At 54.3% G+C, this 19,582-nt stretch overlaps 1 protein-coding gene across 1 annotated transcript; it reads left to right on the plus strand.

The window, feature by feature from the left end:
* The first annotated feature begins 17 nt into the window (after nucleotides 1-17).
* Nucleotides 18-18,574, plus strand: RIBC2 (RIB43A domain with coiled-coils 2). Its single transcript, XM_043562904.1, has 7 exons — nucleotides 18-299; nucleotides 1,562-1,643; nucleotides 4,677-5,021; nucleotides 9,014-9,132; nucleotides 11,913-12,140; nucleotides 16,889-17,055; nucleotides 18,388-18,574. Exons 1-7 carry the CDS (start codon nucleotides 186-188, stop codon nucleotides 18,464-18,466), a joined length of 1,134 nt encoding a protein of 377 aa, XP_043418839.1. The 5' UTR covers nucleotides 18-185; the 3' UTR covers nucleotides 18,467-18,574.
* The last annotated feature ends 1,008 nt before the right edge of the window (nucleotides 18,575-19,582 follow it).

The following is a 19,582-nucleotide window of genomic DNA, read 5'->3' on the forward strand; positions in this document are numbered from 1 at the left end:
GGAGAGCGGGGCTTGGAGAGGTCGCAGAAGGACTGAAAGCTTGCGGAGCCGGCTCGATTCGCACCCGCCCGGCCTCCTAGGGAGCCAGCCTGGCTTAGGCTGCAGCTTGTTTTATTTTGGTTGTCTTTCCTTTTTCATCTCGTTTGTCTTAAAACCCCCTCAGGGTTTCTTCGCGATTTTCAGCCATGGAGATAGCGCAGCCCAGAGACCTGGAGCGGTACTTAAGCCTGGCCAAGAGGAGGCACGGGGAGCTGTGCCGGCAGAAACGGATCTTCAACGCCAGGAACAGGATCATCGGGGTGAGGCCCTCTACCCGGTGGGAATGTGGGGGGGGGGGGGCGGGCAGCCAGGGGCGGGCGGCGGAGACCAGGGATGAGCCCTTGCAGCGAAACTGCTGATCCAAGCACGGCCGCAAAGGGCACCGGCTCGTCGTGTTAACTGCCGAAGAGGGGGAAGACCTTCGCAGACACCTACCCTCCTCCCACTTGCAGGACAGGCAAACTGAGTCCTGCAGCAGGGAGGGAGCTTGCCTGCAGTGAGTGGCTAGTCAGAGACCGGAAGGCGGGTCTCGTTTCTCTGAACCGGATTTTCTGCACCACCAGGGGTTCCTTCCAGTCTATTCATTTGACACATGCCAGCGAGTTACTATTTTGTGGCACGCCTCAGCTGGGCACAGGAAATGAGGAATATGGCAATCCCTGCCTGACCTTGCAGAGTTCATGGCCCGATGGACTCTAGCATTAAAACGGTCACGTTAGCAAACCGTAAGAGACTCTTAAATACAGAAGACAGGGCCGCCTAGGTGGCTCGTCGGTTGAGCCTCGCACTTCGGCTCAGGTCATGATCTCACAGTTTGTGGGTTCGAGCCCCGCATTGGGCTCTGTGCTGACAGCTCAGAGCCTGGAGCCTGCTTCAGATTCTGTGTCTCCCTCGCTCTCTGCCCCTCCCCCACTCACGCTCTGTCTGTCTGTCTCTCTCTCAAAAATAAACACTAAAAAATTATAAATACAGAAAACAAACCAGAGGTTGGGGGGGGGGGGGCGGAGCTGGGCTACATGGGTGATGAGCATTCAGGAGTGAGTGCACTTGGGATCCGCACTGGGTGTTGTATGTAAGTAATAAATTACTGGGTTCTATTCCTGAAACCAATACTGCACTGTACGTTAACTAACTTGAATTTACATAAATAAATAAATAACATACTCTAAAAAAAAAAAATTAACTATATTACAAAAAACAAAAATGGCCCACTGCTCACAGCAGTGGAATCAGGGCTGTGAGGGAGGGGAGCATGGGGTGTCAGGGGTGCACAGACTGAGACTGGGAGAGGACATCAGTGCTTCCTAGAGGAGGAGTTGCCCTGTTCTGCAGATATCTATCCACGAAGAGAAAGGGAGAAGGAGGCTCTGGGGACAGGCTGAAAAGGTGTGAAAAGAACTGATGTGTCCCTAAGTCAACTAGTTAACAGTGGAACAAGGCTTAAAAAAAGATCAGTGGGATTGTTATCAACCGACTAAAATTATCTGGCTGTAACTCCACTCCCTTTGTTTTCCATTTCCAGGGAGACCCAGACGCCTGGGATGCTCAGGTTCATGACCAGAAGATAAAAGAAGCAACCGAAAAAGCCAGACATGAAACTTTTGGTGAGCATCTCTCGAAGCCTAGCTAGCAGTCTGGGGCTGTATAACTCTAGACTCCGGTCCTCATTGCTTCAAAAGTGTAAAAGCTTGTCATTTTCACACTCTTCGTCCTTTTAAAATTTCACCATTGCTTGTGCTCAGTTAACTTAATGTGCTGATTCTTTCTCTCTTGAAAGGAAAACAGCTATTGAATTCTATGGGGGGTGTAGGAAATACATTGTGAGGGTAGGTGTGCCTTGTTCTCGGGAACATAAACCCGAGAACATAACCCCGAGAACATAAAATTTCATGTTTATTTTTGAGAGAAAGAGAGAGTGTGCGCGAGCCGGGGGGACACAGAGAGAGAGACACGCACGCAGAATCCCAAGCAGGCTCCACTCTCTGAGCCGTCAGCACAGAGCCCGATGCGGGGCTGGAACTCACAAACTGTGAGATCATGACCAGAGCCGAAGTTCGGACGCTTAACCGACTGATGCGCCCAGGCATCCCTGTTCTCAGTTTTCTTTAAAAACCGGACATGAAAACCCTTAAACACACACACCATTCTCTGCCAAAAAGTTTCAGACCTTCTCCTGGGGACAGCTGCTTGCACTAGAGGACATAGGGACACCCTTGGTTCACACTGGCTGTGGTGACTCAGAGCAAGATAAGATACTGTCGGAGCTCTGAGATAATTCCAAACAGGGGCGCCTGGGTGGCTCAGTAGGTTAAGTGTCTGATTCTTGATTTTGACTCAGGTCACGATCTCATGGTTCACGGGATAGAGCCCTGAGTGGGGCTCCTTGCTGAGTGTGGGGCCTGCTTAAGATGATCTCTCCCTCTCTGCCCCTGCCCCACCTGTGCGCGAGCTCTCTCTCTTACAAAATAATAAACATTATTTTAAAAATTCCAAATAGAATTCACTTTCCCACATCAGGTGCAACAAGTCGAGCTTATTTCTTCTTAAAGCACTATAAGGATTTTTTAAATAGAAAGAAGCAGGATGCAAAATTGTATATACCATGGGCTATCCATTAAATGTTAAAATATATAAAAAGAAATAAGCTTAGAAAAAGACAGAAAGGAAATAGACCAAAATGTCAGCAGTGGTGATGTTGGAATGATGGAATACAAGGGAAATTTATTTTTTTCTTTGTACCATTCTCTAGTTCCTAAGCAGTTTACCTTTGTCATGTTTAAAAATAATTCAAACCTGGGGCACCTAGGTGGCTCAGTCGGTTAAGCATGGGACTCTTGATTTTGGCTCAGGTCATGATCTCACAGTTTGTGGGATCGAGCCCCACATTGGGCTCCTCACTGGGCGTGGGGCCTGCTTGAGATTCTCTCTCTCTCTCTCTCTCTCTCTCTCTCTCTCTCTCTTTCTCCCCCCCCCCGCCCTTTTCTCGCTCGCACACTCTAAATAAATAAATAAACTTGAACAAAATAATTCTTACAAGATAAATAAAACTTACAACAATGATAGGACAGACACATATGTACCCACTACCAGATTAAATGTTAACATTTTGCCAGTAGGCTTTAGATCTCTTATTTTAAGAATGCTTTTTGAGAATTAAGTCCTATATATGTATGTGTGTATATATAGCTATATATATAAGTACTATAACGTATATATAAAAATGTGTGTTTATATGTGAATATATATAAACCCTACCTATGTAAATGTGTGTGTATAGTTATAGATGGATAGATAGAGCCCTCCCCCACCTCCCCTTCCCTCTTCCTCCCTCCTCACAGGGGTGCGACATTTCCATGCATGTTTCTTGTAATGCTGTACTATTTATGGACATATTCATGAGGATATAAAATTGTGTGTGTGTGTTTTTAAAATTTTACGCAAACTTTACGTGACATTTTGCATAAATACATGGAATGGATCCTTTTGCACCTTTGTGTCCGCAACGTATTTTTAAAATTAATCGTTGATCTACATACAGAGTGCTCACTTTAAGTATTTTGTGATATTTATATGAATTAACTGCAATTTTTTTATTCATTCCCCTATGGGCAGATTTTTTTCCAAACCCTGCTGCATGCCTATCCAGGCATTGTGTCCCTAGCGTATGCAGGTGAGAGATACCAAAGAAGAGGAACTAATACGTATTGGGTTTGCAGGTTTTCAGGGTTATGGGATATTGGCAGGTTGCTTTCCAAAGTTATAAGTGCACCAAGTTACATTCCCACAAGCAGTGAATGAGAAATCTTGCTTCCTTACTGCCCTTACTAATGTTCTTACTAATACACTCTATTATTAGCGTTGTAAATATTTTGCCAACTTATTAGATGTTTCCCATCTTGTAAGGTCAACCATCTTTTCACAACTTCTTGATCATTTGGGTTTCTTTCTTTTTTAATTTCTTTTTAATGTTTATTTATTTTTGAGAGAGAGAGAGAGAGATCACCAATGGAGGGAGAGGGGCAGAGAGAGAGGGAGACACAGAATCCAAAGCAGGCTCCAGGCTGTGAGCTGCAGCACAGAGCCTGACGTAGGGCTTGAACCCACGAGCGGGGAGATCATGAGCTGAGCCGATGTTGGTCGCCCAACTGACCCAGGCACCCCCATTCAGGTTTCTTTATAGTGATTTTCCTGTTCCTATTCTTGGCCCATTATTTTCTTTGGTTGTTTGGTTTTTTAAACTGATTTGTAGGTACTCTTTGTATATTCAGAATACTAATTTTGGGGTGCCTGGGTGGCTCAGTCAGTTAAGTGTCCAACTTCAGCTCAGATCATGATCTTGTGGTTTGTGAGTTCGAGCCCCACGTTGAGCTCTGTGCTGACAGCTCGGAGCCTGGAACCTTCTTCAGATTCTGTGTCTCCCTCTCTCTCTGCCCCTCCCCCGCTTGCTCGCTCACTTGCTCTCTCTTTCAAAAATAAACATTAAAAAAATTTTTTTAAATATTAATTCTTTAATGGTTGTGTTACTCTTTTGAAGGCTTATATTACTTTTAGAATCACTAGAAATTATTTTTTAAGGTGGATTCAAATTTATTTTTTCTCTGAACCTTAATCTTATGGGTATGCTGTGTCTCTTCTAGCTGCTGAAATGAGGCAAAATGACAAAATCACATGCATATTAGAAGGCCGAGAAAGGAGAGATAGGAAAAGCCTCTGTAAAGCCATCAATGATTTCCAGCAGACCTTCCAGAAGCCAGAAACTCGCCGTGAATTTGACCTATCTGACCCCCTAGCCCTTAGGAAAGATCTCCCAGCCAGGCAGTCGGATAACGATATTCGGAATACAGTATCGGGAATGCAGAAATTCATGGGAGAGGATTTAAACTTCCACGAGAGGAAGAAATTCCAGGAGGAACAAAACCGAGAATGGTCCTTACGACAGCAGCGGGAACGGGAGAGTGCCCGTGCCCACCAAAGATGTGCAGGTAATGAAGCCCAAAGGGACAAACCGGTCCCAATACTTTTTCCGACCAATCAAACCCGTGGGTTTCCCCCTGCTTTGTTTGGTGTTTCATGTCCTACCCCTGTGCTGTGTTGGCCGCCGGGGAAAGAGCCCGTGTTCCAGGATGTAAACGTCTTCATTTCTGAGCTTGCAACTCTGTGCTCCCCCTGGGCTGCAGCCAGGTGCAGGTGCAAAACCCACCCTGCCCAAAGGAGGTGCCCAGTCTGCTGAGAAGACAGTGGGAAATACACAGGTCCAGTTGGGTCTTCTGGGGGCTGTGTTAGAAGTTCTCGCAGGGAACGGGGGGGGGGGGGGGGGGGGGGGGGGGGGGGGGGGGGGGGGCGGGGTGAGGCCTAGGGCTCAGGGGTCACGTGTCCTCACCAGGACCCTCCAGGCCCAGGGAGCCCCTCTGGCAAAGCCTCCAAGACCTGGAACAACCTCCATCCCTGAGGCAGTTGCGACAAGTCCCGTAAACTCTGCCTGCACTAAGGTGACCGGTGTTTTCTCTTTTTTGTTTTAAAAAAAAAATTTTTTTTTTTTGGTAATTTTTATTTAGTTTTGAGAGAAAGAGCGCGAGTGGGGGAGGAACGGAGAGAGAGGGAGACACAGAACCTGAAAGGGGCTCCAGGCTCCCAACTGGCAGCAACAAAGCCTGACACGGGGCTCAAGCTCACGAACGGCGAGATCATGACCTGAGCCGAAGGCGGACGCCTAACCAACGGAGCCACCCGGGCGCCCCAAGGTGGCCGCCAAGCTGCTGCATCCGAGCTCCGTTTTCAGGCGGCTCCTTCATCCGCGGCCTGTGCCATAGCTGGTCATCTCTTCCTCCTGGAAATACTTCCTCCGCCAGCTTCCAGGACCCGCTCTCATCCCGGCTCCCCTCCCCCGGCCCCCTGGTTGGTTTCTCCTCCCCTTCCGAACCAACCTCCTGGTGTTACTGCTTACCAGTGCCCTCTGCGCCCTGCCTGCCTCAACCACACTCGGTCCCTTGGCGCTCTCAACTAGTCTCGTGGGTTTAGATACCACCGATAGGCCATCTTTCCCCCAGACGTACCCTTCCAGCCTGGATTCTTCCCCGATTCTCAGCCCACACGTCCTGTCACCTCTGGACGTTTATCTGCTCTTGGGTGTCTAACGAACTTATCAGAATCAACACAAGACACCCTGGCCTGCCCCCCGTGAACCGCCACCCCCGTCAATGGGAACTCCATTGTTCCAGTTGCGCAAGCCCCAACCCCAAGGCGTCTTGACTCCTTCCTTTGTCTCAAATGCCACGTCCAGTCCGGCAGCAAATCACCCCGAATCACAACCGCCTCTCTCCACCTCCACTCTTACCCCTCTGGGCAGTAATAATCTCTCAGTGTGATTATTGCAGTCGCCTGCAGGTGGTCTCCGTGCTCCTGCCCTTGGCCCTCTATAGTTGCTTCTCAACCCAGTGACCAGGATGATCCTGCTAAAAATTAAGCTAGATCTTTTGCGCACACCCTTCCAATAGCTTCTCATTTTACTCAGAATAAGCACCAGATTCATCTCAAGGACCGGGAAGGTTTTCGTAGTCTGGAATGATCCCCTACCACGCTGCCTTTCATGCATTTCATCCTCGCCACACTGGCTTCCTCACTCAGAATGTTAAGTGTGTCAGGCTCACTCCTGCCTCAGGCCCTTTGCACCTACTGTTTCCTCTGCCTGGAAACATGTCCCCGTATATCTGCATGGCCTGCCCCTTATCCTTCTTTGGGTCTTTGATGAAATGCCATCTTACCAGAGAGGTCTCTCCCCTGACCACTATTTTAAATTGCAACCCCGTACCCTCCCCATGCCCATACTCTGTATCCCTTTCCTTGCTGTATTTTTCTGCAAAGCCCCATCACTGACATACTGTATGATTATGTATTTGTCATCCCTCTCCCCAGCATCCTATCCCAGGCTCGTTGAAGGCAGGAGATCTGCTCTGTCTTATTCACTTGTCTGTCTTTCGTTCTCGGCACATAGATATCTGTTGAACAATGCATCCGTAGGGCTTTCGAGATCTCCGCCACCTCCCAGGCTCTCCACATGTCCATCTCTGGCTAAAAGACTTTGTCTCAGCCTTGGACTTAGTCCTTGAACTGCCCCCTGGACATCTCCCTGGACTTGGTCCTTGAACCGCCCCCTGGACATCTCCCTGGACTTGGTCCTTGAACTGCCCCCTGGACATCTCCCTGGACTTGGTCCTTGAACTGCCCCCTGGACATCTCCCCAGGCACTTCAGAACATCCTGGAGAGTAACCCTGAACTTCCCTCTGGCTCTGCTCCTCCTCCCCGCCATCCTCCCCTCCACCAATGACACCTCCTTCCCTAGTCAAGTCACAAACCCAGGAGTCCTCCTTGAGCCACCCTTGTTCTCAGGCCATCCTCAATTCCTGTCCTTCCACGTCCTGCATGTATCTTGAATGGCCCGCTTCTCCCATCCCTGTTGTCACCACAGTGATACGAGTCACCACCTTTTTTTTTTTTTTTTTTTTTTTAATCACCTGGAGGGACCACACCAAGGGCTTTCTAATAGTCCTTCATGTTCTTTCTTGTCCTTTCTGGTCTCTTCTCAACATAGCAGTCAGAGTGCTGATTTTTAAACATTGTCACCCCTACTCCCTCCGTCCCAGCTTAAAACCCTCCAATGGCTTCCCTCTTACATCTGGAACAAAATGCAAAATCCTCTGTAGCCTACAGGGCCCTGCGTGCTGGGCCACCGCTCAGCCCCTGTGTCACCTTATGCCCCCTACCCCGCTCACTGTGTTCCAGCCACTTGGCTTCCTTTCACTTCTGGGTGCCAACAGATCCTTGTTCACGTCAGACCCGTTGCACCTGCTCTCCACCCAGCTTCTTGTCCTTCCAGACCTCAGCTCCAAGGTCACTTCCTCCCAGAGAAGCACTCTTCCTCTCTTCCTCCCCATCCCCGTCTGCCTGAGCCAGGTATTCCCAGCGTGTCCCCTCCCAGGACCCTTTCCCCCTACAGCACTTCCGCAATGTGCATTCATAGATCTCTTTCGGGGTTCATCTGTTTACGACCTGGCTCATCGCCCAGACAGTAAGTTCGCCAAAGGCAGGAAGAACCCTTTCTGTCTTGCCCGTCACTGCACACTTTGTGCCCTGCAAAGGGCACAGTCCTGTGTGTACCTCCTCGTGGCGCTGTGTCAACCGAAAGGATGAATGAAGGAGGGGAAGACAGATGAAGCTCAAGTGGAACGGAGGCCCCTGCCTCACGGCTGGAGTTTGCTCTTGTGTTTGGACATCAGGAGGATGCCATGGGGCGCAAACACCACGTGAAGGACCTTTGGATCGGTGGCTTTTTTGTTTGTTTAAAGTAACAACCCTGCAATGTAGGAGTTGTCCTGCTTCCCAGATGAGGGCTGGAGGCTCGGAAGGGTTGGGTAATAGTTCAGGTTTGCAGAGCTAGGGAGTGTCTGGGCTGGGATAGGAGCCTGCTCTTATCTGAGTCCAGATCTTTACCTTTTGTTGTTTGCATGTTCCACGTTAACCTCTTCTGATGCTGCTGCTGCTCATTGGCCTGGAAAAGTCCTAGTGTCACTGCATGAATATCTCCCCACTCTGACACCCCTCCTCTGCAGAGCCCCATCTGGTCCCCACAGCAGAGCTCCCTTGTCCATTGTAAGAAGATGGATGAGGGCCCCAGCCCAGGAGCACAGCAGACATCACCAATCCCCAGCAGAATTTACCCATCCCCAGCAGACATCACCAATCGCCAGCAGACCTTACTGATCCCCGGTAGTGATGCTGACCCTTGGGGCCTGCACCCAACAGCTCTACCTGAATCACCTCATCTAAGTGTCCCAGCAGCCTTGAGCATCCCCTCTCTCTGGGTGAGGGCAGGATAAGAAGAGACGCGTGGCTGGACACTCCACAGGGTGCTCTGCACACCTGGGAAGGAGCTCTGGGTGGGCAAGCCAGGTGTGACTGCGTTTCGCTTCCTTTCAGAGGACCTCTACTTCAAGACAAGGCTGCAGTTTGATGAAACGGCCAAGCATTTACAGAGTCTGGAAAGTGCCACCAGAAAGGCGGTTTGTGCAGCTGTGAAAGAATTCAACAGGAACCAGGTAGCTCCTGGGACGCCCCAGTCTCCCCGTCCCAAGTCCCAAGCTCAGCCCTTCACCGGCTCACACCACACAATCCACATGGCCCTCCCGGGGGCTGCCCTGGTACAGATTGAGTGCGCCCCCGCCCCTGCTCCTGAGCTTGGGAGCCTGGGGATGGGGGTGGGGGGGGCGCGGTGGGCTTGTCTAAACTCTGCAAACCTCAGATTCTTCTCTAACACCGAGGACAGTGACATCTACCTAAACGGCCATCCAGCACTACTCTGGCATCCGGTCTTGGTCTCACTTCTTTGTCACCTCTCAGAGCTCATCCTCATCAAGACCAGGTCCTGGCACTCACTAAGGGCAACAATCATCACGTTGATGATCGGGGCTCCTGACACCTCCCTCCTCTCTAAACTCTGTGGGACCTCCTCCCAAACTCTCCACCTCTGGCCTTTTGCTCCGCCCGTTCCCTCACTGGCCTTGCTTCAAGCTCTCTATTCCTTAATCAGACCCTGATTAATCAGGGTTAATCAGACCCTGGCTCCAGACTTCTTTACAAATGCAGTTCTACTTCCTGGGTGGGATGGGGGCCGCCCTGGATTCATTTATCCGGTGAACTGGTTGCCCAGAACTGTGGTCTGTGGAGTAGGGCAGGCGGGACGATGAGCTGGAGAGCAGGAAGGGATAGGAGAACTCTGCTCCAGTGTTTGTGCAGCCTCGCCGTGTTTAACTCCCATGTGTGCATGTGTATTATGAAGCACTGTTCATGTGTGGTCTAATGGTGTCACGCTGTGAGATATATTGGAGACACAAGCTCAAAAATGTCCTGCTGGTGAGACATTTATGTAATCAAAACCTCCGGGAGAGGCGGGACCAGAGACCAGAGACCAGAGGGAATGTTGGTTTTCAGCGGGGCAGGGGGTGGGGGGTGGGGCTGTGGGGTGGGGACCGAGGAGGACAAACTGCCAGGGATGGGGGGAGACCAAGGGCAGACCGAGGCACCAGCCGGGAGACCGAAGGCCATCTTAGACATCCTCTGGTCCTTGCCTTGTGTGCAGATGATGCCCAAGAGGAGAGGTCACCTGCTCCAGGGCCCACAGAGAATTCATGGTAGATAGGGCTTTTGTGTACTGTGTGCTGGGTACTCTGTACCGTGAGCTGGGTGCTGTGAGCTGGGTGGTGGATGCTGTGAGCTGGGTGCTGGGTGCTAGATTCTGTGTACTGTGTGCTGTGAGCTGGGTGCTGTGTACTGGGTGCTGGGGGCTGGGTGCCGTGTGCTGGGTGCTTGGTGCTGGATGCTGTGTACTGTGTGCCGGGTGCTATATGCCATGTACTGTGTGCTGCGTACTGGGTGCCGGGCGCCGGGTGCTGTGCATTGTGGCCGCTCTTCCGGCCATTCATTTAGTCGCTCGCTCATTGGCTCAGCGGATCATTTAGCGAGCCCTCCCGCTGGGGGACCGCCCTTGGCCTTCTCGGAAACCGTGTCGCCGCACTCGCCCACGCTCTCACTCGGTAACCTCCGCGGCGAGCGCCTGCACCGCGCCAGCCCCCTCGGGTCCCCCAGCTCCGCTCGTGCCTGCTGCCAGGCCACGCCCCAGGCCACGCCCCCAGGCCACGCCCCCCGCGCCCGGGGAAGCCGCCGTCGGCTTTTGAGGCTCTGCTCCTGAGTGGAAACAGGCCGGAGCATCCAGGCAGAGGCCCAGGTAACCGTCCTCCGGAGCCGCTTGCGGGCGGGCCGGTCCGGCTCCGCAGAGGAGGCCCGCACTGGAGGGTGTCCCCCTGGGAGAAGAGGGCTGCTCCCCCAGGAGAACGTGTCCGGTCCCTCCCCCCATCCCCCCCCAACGCCACCTCATCCTGCCACGACAGTCACCTCTGCTCACACTTCACGGGCCCGAGGAAGCCACGTGGCCACGAGCGCTCTAAGCAGGTGGGGAGGTACGGCCGCGCCACCTTGCAGGAGGAGCTCGGGAGATAGTTTGTGACCAGCGGCAACGACTGTCACACGTGCTCGTGAGGTCGTCGTGGGATTAAACGAGTGAATACACGCAGCGTGTTGGCCCGTTTAGCGCACTGTCGTCCAACTACCTTCCCCGGCCAGAGGGGTATGATTAGTCGATAAACAAACAACGAATTAATGGTTTAGTTAATTAACTCAGTGCGTGAGTCCGGGCTCGTCCCACCGCAAAGCCTGTGCTGCCGTGACGCCGCCGAGCTGGCCTTTTGTGAGCGCGCGTGGCGTGCGGGAGCCGAGAACCGGCTGCAGCCCAGAGAGGGGGCGTGACTTGCTCCGGTCACATGGCCAGAGCCCTGTCCCTCCACTCCTCACCCTCCCCGGAGCAGGGATCTGACCCGGAATCTGTCTGTCCCCGGGGCCCATGGCCCACGTGCATCGAGAGCATTTTCACCTTTGAGGGGTCGCCGCCGTTGTGAATCACTCTGGCGGGTGTTCTCTGTGGCCTGCGGCCACCCAAGGGGACCAGGGCCACTGGGAGGGGCACGCAGCCCTGCCCTGGGGGAGATGGCGGCCTAACCTGGGGAGGCCGCTCCCCGCTTCGACAAATCAGTGCAGAGGGGGGCTCTCTCAGCCCAGCCCTCGCGCCCCCCATCACCCAGGCAGCCAGGGTCCAAGGGCCTCCCCACGACCGCGCCTGCCGACTCTCCGCCCCCGCCCCACCTGTCCCAGGCGCACTTTACCATTGTCTTCCTTCAAGAGACCCCAGTGAGATGCGCCAGCCTTGCCTCAGTCCCCACGGGGTCACCCAGGGCATCTTCCTCACTGTCCGTCCTCCCCTGTGCAGGCCACCGAGTCAGCGGAAAGGAAGACTCGGGAGAAAAAACAAGAACAAGAAGACGACTTGGCCGAGATCTCCAACCTGCTGCGTGGGGACCTGCTCTCCGAGAACCCGCAGCAGGCAGCCAGCTCCTTCGGGCCCCACCGCGTGGTCCCCGACCGCTGGAAGGGCATGACCCGGGAGCAGCTGGAGCAGATCCGTCTGGTTCAGAAGCAGCAAATCCAGGAGAAGCTGGTACCTGCCCGCCCATCCCCCACCCCGGCCCCCAGCCGCAGACCTGTACACCCGCTGCCTTCCTGCAGCCGTCTAGTTCTCACCGCTGCTGTACTTGTCCCTAGAAGCAGCTCTCAAGGGGTTTACGTTTGGGGAGGTAGGGAGATATGTACTGGGGTGGAAGTCAGGCTGGGCCAAGGGGATGGAAGGTGCCGAGTTTGAGAAGGGTCCCCAGGGGACTGGGAAGTGACATTGGAACAAAGACCTGAAGGAGGGGAGGGAGTGCACCACGCGAGTATTGCAAATATTGCAAACATCGGAGGAAGGACCACCAGGGGATGAACTGCAAGGACAAGGCATTGAGGCTGGAGTAGAGAAGAGCAGGGAGCCTGGTGGGCTGTGGAGGAACGAGGGGGGAGGGAGAGGAAGAGGTCTGGGAGGGGGAAGGTCAAGGTCCTGGCAGCCCATGGGGAAGAGCTTTTCTGTGATGGAGATGAGGAGCACTGGAGGGTTTTGAGAGGAGTGACGCGTGTGGCAGGATCCCTCTTGCTGCTGTTTTGAGAAAAGGCTCTGTTGGGGTGGGGGGGGGTGGGGGGGAGGAGAGGGCCTGTTACGGAGGCTGTTGCAGCGGTCAAGGTGAGAGATGATGTTGGCTGGTCCAGGGCCCTGGCAGCCAGGGTGCTGAGAAATGGTCAGATTCTGGGTCTACTTTGAAAGTAGAGTGAGCGGGATTGGTTGAAGGGTTGGGTGGGGCATATGAGACCCAGAGGACTTAAGGATTACTCCAGGCCTTGCGGCCTGGGCAATGAGAAGGATGGAGTTGGTATTTACAGAGACAGGAAGAGGGCAAGAGGAGCAGGTTGATAGGGGAATGGAAGTCACAAGCGCAATTTTGGAAATGATATGTGTGCAGTGTGCGTCACACATCTATATCTGTGAGGATTCCATGCCTGAGCATGGCAGAAGACCCTAACTAACAGCATCTTAAATAAAACAGAACTTTATCTCTGGCATATAGACATCACATGGCAACTCCAGGGTCACTGACTAACATTCTGCCATCCTTGGCGACTGGCTCCCTCCTCCTAGTACATGATGGCTGCTTGAGCCCCAGCCCTCACATGCATATTCCATCTAGCAGGAAAAGGAATGAGGAAGAACACTCTAAGGACATTGCTCGGAAGTTTCACAGGACACTTCCGCTTAAATTCCACTGGATAACACTTAGTCACAAGGTTGCCCCTAAATGGGAAACGTAGTGTTTATTTCAGGCGGCAAGGTAGCCGGCCATGGTTTTATTGAGGAAGACCAAAAAATGGCTACCGGGAGGCAAGTGACATTTTCTGCCACAACCCAAAGCCAGTGGGCAGTTGGATACATAGTCGGGAGTTCAGAACAAGGTCTGGAGACATAAGCATAGAGGCATGGCCACACAGAGAGTATTTAAAGCAGCGAAGCTGGCTAAGGTCACGCAGGGAATGAGTGAAGACAGGGAGAAGGGGACTAAGGACTGAATCATGGGACAACCCCCACCCCCACCTTCATTTATAGAGAGCGAGGGGGGCTGAGAAGGAGCAGCCAAAGAGGGAGGAGGGACCCAGCAAGGGGAGCCCCCAGGTCAAACCCTGTGGCTGGGCTGCTGGCTGAACCCAGGATCCAGGGGGCAGTCGCTGGGGACTCTGTCAGGAGCATCTTTGGAGGAGGTGTGGGGGGACAGAAAGGTAACAGGCAGGAAGGAAGTGGAGACCCACCGATGCAGACACCGCTTTCAAAGTGTTCTGCTGAAAAAGGTGCAGAGAAATGGGGTGGTAGCTGGTGGGGACAGTCGTTTGTTTTTTCTGATTATGGGAATAACAGCATACTTGTTATGCCACGAGGGCGACGCAGTAGAGAGGGGGAAATTGATGTCGGAGGGGACTTGCTGGAGCCCGTGTCCCCAGCAGGAGAACAAGGCCCTGGGAGCACTAGTTGAAGCTTGGGGTGGGTGGGAACTCAGGCTGATCGTCCTTGGCCGTGGGGGTGGGCTTCACTTGTGGAACCCCTATTTTCTGGGGAAACAGGAAGGGAGGTCAGCAGCCGAGGGTGAGGGGGTCAGGTTGGGGGTCCGAGGGCTGAGAGTGGTCATTAGGAGAGCTGGAAAAGAATGGCCTAGGAGAAAGGGGAGGGATGGCCAGGCAGAGCCAGGGCTGGAGGTCATGCACTTGAAGTGTCCTCAGTGAGTGCAATCAGATGACGTTCCCCGGCCACGCTTAGCTGTGCAGACCTGCCCGGCATGTCTGACCCAAGTGAGAGTTTCGAGGGCACCGAGGGCATCTGCACCAGGGCGTGTCAGCCGTGGATGCCGGGCCGAACAAGGAGGGAAGTGAAGTCACAGGAGAGCCGGGACAGTAGGAAGCGCGCGGTCAGTGGATGGCAGGTCCCGGGGTGGGGCGAGGACTCGAAAAACCGGGCTGCTGGAGAGAGGGTGGAAGAGGCAGATCAGAATGGTGGTGGGCGGGACACTTGAGGGTGACACTAGGGAGGCTGACATTCTTGGTAATGACAAGGTGGGCGCAGATGTTCTCAAAGGGGGGGGGGTCTCTGGACCGGCAACATCGGCATTGCCTAGGAACTTGGGAGAAATGCAGATTCTCAGGCCCCACCCCAGACCTTCTGAACCAGAAATCCTGGGGCAGACCCACAGTCTGGGGCCAGGAAAGCCCCCCAGGGGTTCTTCTGATGGCCACTGGAGTTCGAGGATCACTGGTAGGCTGGGCCCAGGGGGTGAGAGCTGATAGGCTGGCACTAGGTCTTTGGAGAGGAGGGGGGATCACGGAGAAGCCAGGAAGAAGGAAGTTCTCAGGGCTGCAAGGGTGGACGGGGCTGCCCCAGGGTCAGCAGATGACCACCCCAGGTGGGGTGCTGGCAGGTGCCACGGTCAGTGTGAGCTTCTGAGCAGGCAGGTACTGGGGGAGGGGCAGCGGCCTGGCTCAGGAAAGGGGGAGCAGGTAGAAGAGCTCCCCGGCTGGCTCTGGTCCAGGCGCACAGGGTCAGCAGTGTGGGAGGGAAAACAGCCCCTGCGTGAGAGGGGACAGCCGGGGGCAGGCAGGGAAGTAGCCCAAGGTGGGAAGAGCCCCGACGTTGGCAGGGAATGTGGGTCGCCCTTGCCAGGCCCTGCTCTGTCCTTCACTCCTACAATTCAGCCCAACTGCCTGGCAAGGAGGGACGGCCACCTGTCCTGAGAGCAGCATTTTTATCTGATTTTCAATCTTCGTAGAAAATTAAGACCGAAAAGCGCAAAGGGGAAAAAAGCCTAGACCAGGCCTCACCGCTCAGAAATCCGCCTGCCCCCTTCCGCACCCCTGTATGCCCTCCGGAGCACTTCCCCCCTCTGCACGGAGACAGTTTGGAAAATTGAGGTCAGACAAAGAATAGGTAGGCTGTCGGTCTCTTAGTCCAGGGCAAGCAGGTCTCCCTATGGTACTCCATATTCTTTTTTTCCCCAAGTTTATTTATCTTGAGAGAGAGAGAAAGAGAGAGAAAGTGAGCGAGCAGGGGCAGAGAGGGGGAGAGAGAGAATCCCAAGCAGGCTCCGTACTGTCAGCTCGGAGCCCAACTCTGGGCTCGAACCCACAAACCCTGAGACCATGACCTGAGCTGAAATCAAGAGTCAAACATTTAACCGACTGAGCCCCCCTGGGTGCTCCAGCATCCTGTATTCTTTTAAAAATTTTTTTAAACATTTATTCATTTTTGAGAGAGTGTGAGCAGGGGAGGGGCAGAGAGAGAGGGAGACACAGAATCCCAAGCAGGCTCCAGGCTCCCAGCTGTCAGCACAGAGCCCGACGTGGGGCTCGAACCCATGAACCGTGAGATCATGACCTGAGCTGAAGTTGGACGCTCAACTGACTGAGCCCCCCAGGCGCCCCAGCATCCTGTATTTCTTGACGAAAACACCTTGTGTTATGACTCAGGGCAGCTGTGAGTAGCCTCACTTTACAGGTGAGGAAACTGAGGCTCAGACAGGCAAAATGACTTGCCCTGTAGGCGGCAGAACCGGGCACCAGCTTCCTCTCGGTCCTGGGTTGGGGGCCGGGCCCTGTGCCAGCCCGTCTGCACCCGGTGGCTGGCAGGCCCAGGTGGGGGCGGGGGGGGGAGCCCCGCTGAACACTCTACTTCTGCTCATTGGGTGAGCAGAAGCCCCGCCCTAAAACCCAAGGAAGGGAAGGAGGTGTGTTCATCTTCAGACCCCGGTGCCACCTGCTTTTGCTTCCTTTTGCAGGAGAAGGCTGAGCTGACCAATCATTCAGACTCAGGACGGCCGGTAGAATGGCTCACGTCTCTGGGAGCGACCCCTTCCCTCCGCATTGATGGGGTTTCCTCTTCTAGGGCTCAGTGGTTTTTATAGAGGGGGCTGGAAGCCAATGAGGAGCTAGCTGAGATGCAGAAATTCACCCCCAAGGCCTTGAGCCCGCTGGCCTTGGGTGGGGCTGCCTCTTCAGTAGGTTCTAGAAGCCACCAGGTGATCCCCGTGTTCAGCAGTGCGCCCCACTGGCAGCGTCCGGGTAGGAGGGCGGGAGGCACGCAGGCCCTGCCCACGGAGCCCTGGGCTGGCAGGTGGCGCTGGTCTCCTCTGATGCCCTGCATGATGTTGCTCACCTGCCTGCCCCCTCTCTGAGCCTCAGTTTCCCCATCTGTGAAATGAGAGGCCGATTCTCCCCGGGCGATCCCCTGGATCTCTTCCTGGGGGAGGGGGGGCGGTGGTGGTGAGTCGCCTCTCCCCCCTCCAGCGGCTTCGGGAAGAAGAGTGGCAGCGAGACAGGGACTGGGACCGGCAGAGGGTGCAGAGGGCTCGCTCCACTCTGCTCATAGAGCGGCAGCAGAAACGCCAGCAGCGGGACCTACGCCGGGCACTGGACTGCGCCAACCTCAGCCTGGCCAAGGAGCAGCGCTCGCAGTGAGGGCCTGGGCCAAGGGGCAGGGGGAGGGGGAGGGGTGACGGCAGCGCAGGTGGGGCCGGCGGGGGGCACCAGAGCCGAGATCCCCGCCCCGCCGCCGAGTCGTGGAGACGGTCGGGCAGGCAGCGCGGGCCCACCTCCCCGAGTCTTTCCCACGCAAGGGCCCCAGGCCCCGGCTGTGTATCCCACCAAAGCCCCCTCGCAGCAGTGACTTGGGCTCGGGCACAGCCTCCTGGTAGAGAATTCAAGCAGAAGGGAGAGAGGGGCTGAAAGCTACAAGCCGGAAATTAAGTGCTTGGAAACCGCTGGTGCCGGCACAGGCCGGGAGACCCTCCGTGGGAGGCGCGCATGTGGGCATAGCGCCCCCCAGCGGCTCAGACATGGGTACGGGTCGTGGGGTACACCGAGGGCCCTGGGAGCCCCAGGGGAGGGCTCTGAGTGGGCCTGGGGGAGTCAGAAGGCTTTTCTGAGAGGTTTGTTGGCATAGACATCGGGAGGGGGCGGGAGGCGGGGGGGGGGGGGGGGGGGCGGGACCGTGCCAGCCGCTGCAGCTGCCAAGGGCAAGCTGGAGGCTCTTCCTCACACTAACAGACTCCACGCATAGTTCGGAGTGCCAGCGACAGAAAACGTCTAATGCAGATCCGTGGGTGAACTTGGTAAAAAACAAAACAAAACAAAACAAAACACACAGTATTGGGGCACCTGGGTGGCTCAGTCGGTTAAGCATCTGACTCTTAACTTCAGCTCAGGTCATGATCCCATAGTCATGAGATCGAGCCCTGGGTTGGGCTCTGTGCTGGGCATGAAGCCTGCTTAAGACTCTCTTCCTGTCCTTCTGCCCCTCACCACCCTCTCTGAAATCCCCCCAACCCCACCCCAAACCCCACATTACTTATTGACTTAGTTATTTGTGTATCCATCAAGCTCTTGGCTTGAACTCAGAAGAGACCCACCAGTATTTTCTCTAATCAGGTGTCTATTTCCTGGCGGGTCCATTGCTGGCTGGTCACTTCCGCTGGGGGCCCCAGAGGAGCAGTAGAGATGATCCCACAGAATGGAATGAACAGATGTCTTTATAGCCACGTCCACAGAGATTTAATTCTAAGACCTCTGCAGACTATGCCGGTGCCAGTGCCCAGTGTAACCGCAGGGCGATGATAAAACACATCCCTCCCTCACCCTTGAGCTCCTCGGGCTGGAATGTATTCCGTATCCCGGGGCTAACACACGGGTAAAAAGTCTGTGGCCTTCTTCCTACATATTAAAAAAAATAGATTCCTTAGGAAACCAGGCATTTGCTGATTTTTTTTTTCTCCTTGTTTTATTTTCAGGAAAAAATGTATGGAAGAAGTCTGTACAAATCAACCCACTGAAGGTTATTTCACGCAATTTAATACAGGAAGTCGATAGTGAAAAAGACACGGTCCTTGTCTTCCGAATTGTTCATGCATAAAACGCAGCAGCCTTTTGAAGAGCCGCATTTATTACAAAGAAATACACCCCGTGTTTCAGGAGTGACTTTCGACTCTGCTTTTTCATGGCGGGCAAACCGTGTTAATCCCCTCCCCTGTGTGCATACGAGGTTTCTGTTCAGCTCTGCCCCGGAAGTGTGTTCTCGGAGCAGCCGTGGGGGCCGTACAGGGAAGGCATAGACGTGGCCCTGCCAGGACCGTCCCAGAGAGGGTGGCATCCGAGGGGGCCTGTGTGTCACCGGCACCCCGGGTCCAGCTGCCGTGAAAGCTAACTCACTATATGCAAGGCATTTAGAACAATTTGACCCTCGGGGCGGCTAGTGGCGGGTGGGTATCTTTATTACTCATCTGCTCTGGGAGAGGAGCCTGAGATACAGACACGTTAAGTGTCTTGCTCAAGGTCACGTGGACAGGCAGTGATGGGCCTGGGGTTGAAGCCAGGGCGTCCGGCTCTCCTGGTTCTGGTAACAGAGACCCCAAAACAAGAGTGGCTTCAGCAAAGCAGTTTACGTCTCGCTCCCGGAGCAGCCCTCCGTCACTTCTCTGCCAGCTCCCGTCCTGTGGTCCAGGGATGCTGCTCCGTGTCATTGGGCCACAAGGGAGCAAAGGGGGCAGTCCTGGCCCTCGAGGACGAGCCACGGACAATGTACACTTCACCTCCGTTCACATCGTATCGGCCAGAAACCGGCTCACGAACTGTGAGATCATGACCCGGGCTGAAATCAAGAGTCTGACGCTTAACTGACTGAGCCAGCCAGGTGCCCCAAATTTCCCCTTTTTGTAAGGGTACCGGTTGTATTGGATTAGGTCCCACCCCAGTGACCTTATCTTCACTAATTACATCTACAATAACCTTATTTCCAAATAAGGTCACGACTGAAATACTGGAGGTGAGGACTCTAACACATCTTTCTGAGGGTGGGGGGCGGGGCACACAATTCAACCCATAACAGGAGGAACGCAGGGGACACCTGGTCCCATTGCCTCCCAGGATGATCCAATTCGGAACGTTGCTGGCCAGGCTGAACAAGCCACACTTTGAGGGAGGGTACGG

This window comes from Prionailurus bengalensis, chromosome B4 (genome assembly GCF_016509475.1).
Source record: "Prionailurus bengalensis isolate Pbe53 chromosome B4, Fcat_Pben_1.1_paternal_pri, whole genome shotgun sequence".
Classification (NCBI taxonomy): domain Eukaryota; kingdom Metazoa; phylum Chordata; class Mammalia; order Carnivora; family Felidae; genus Prionailurus; species Prionailurus bengalensis.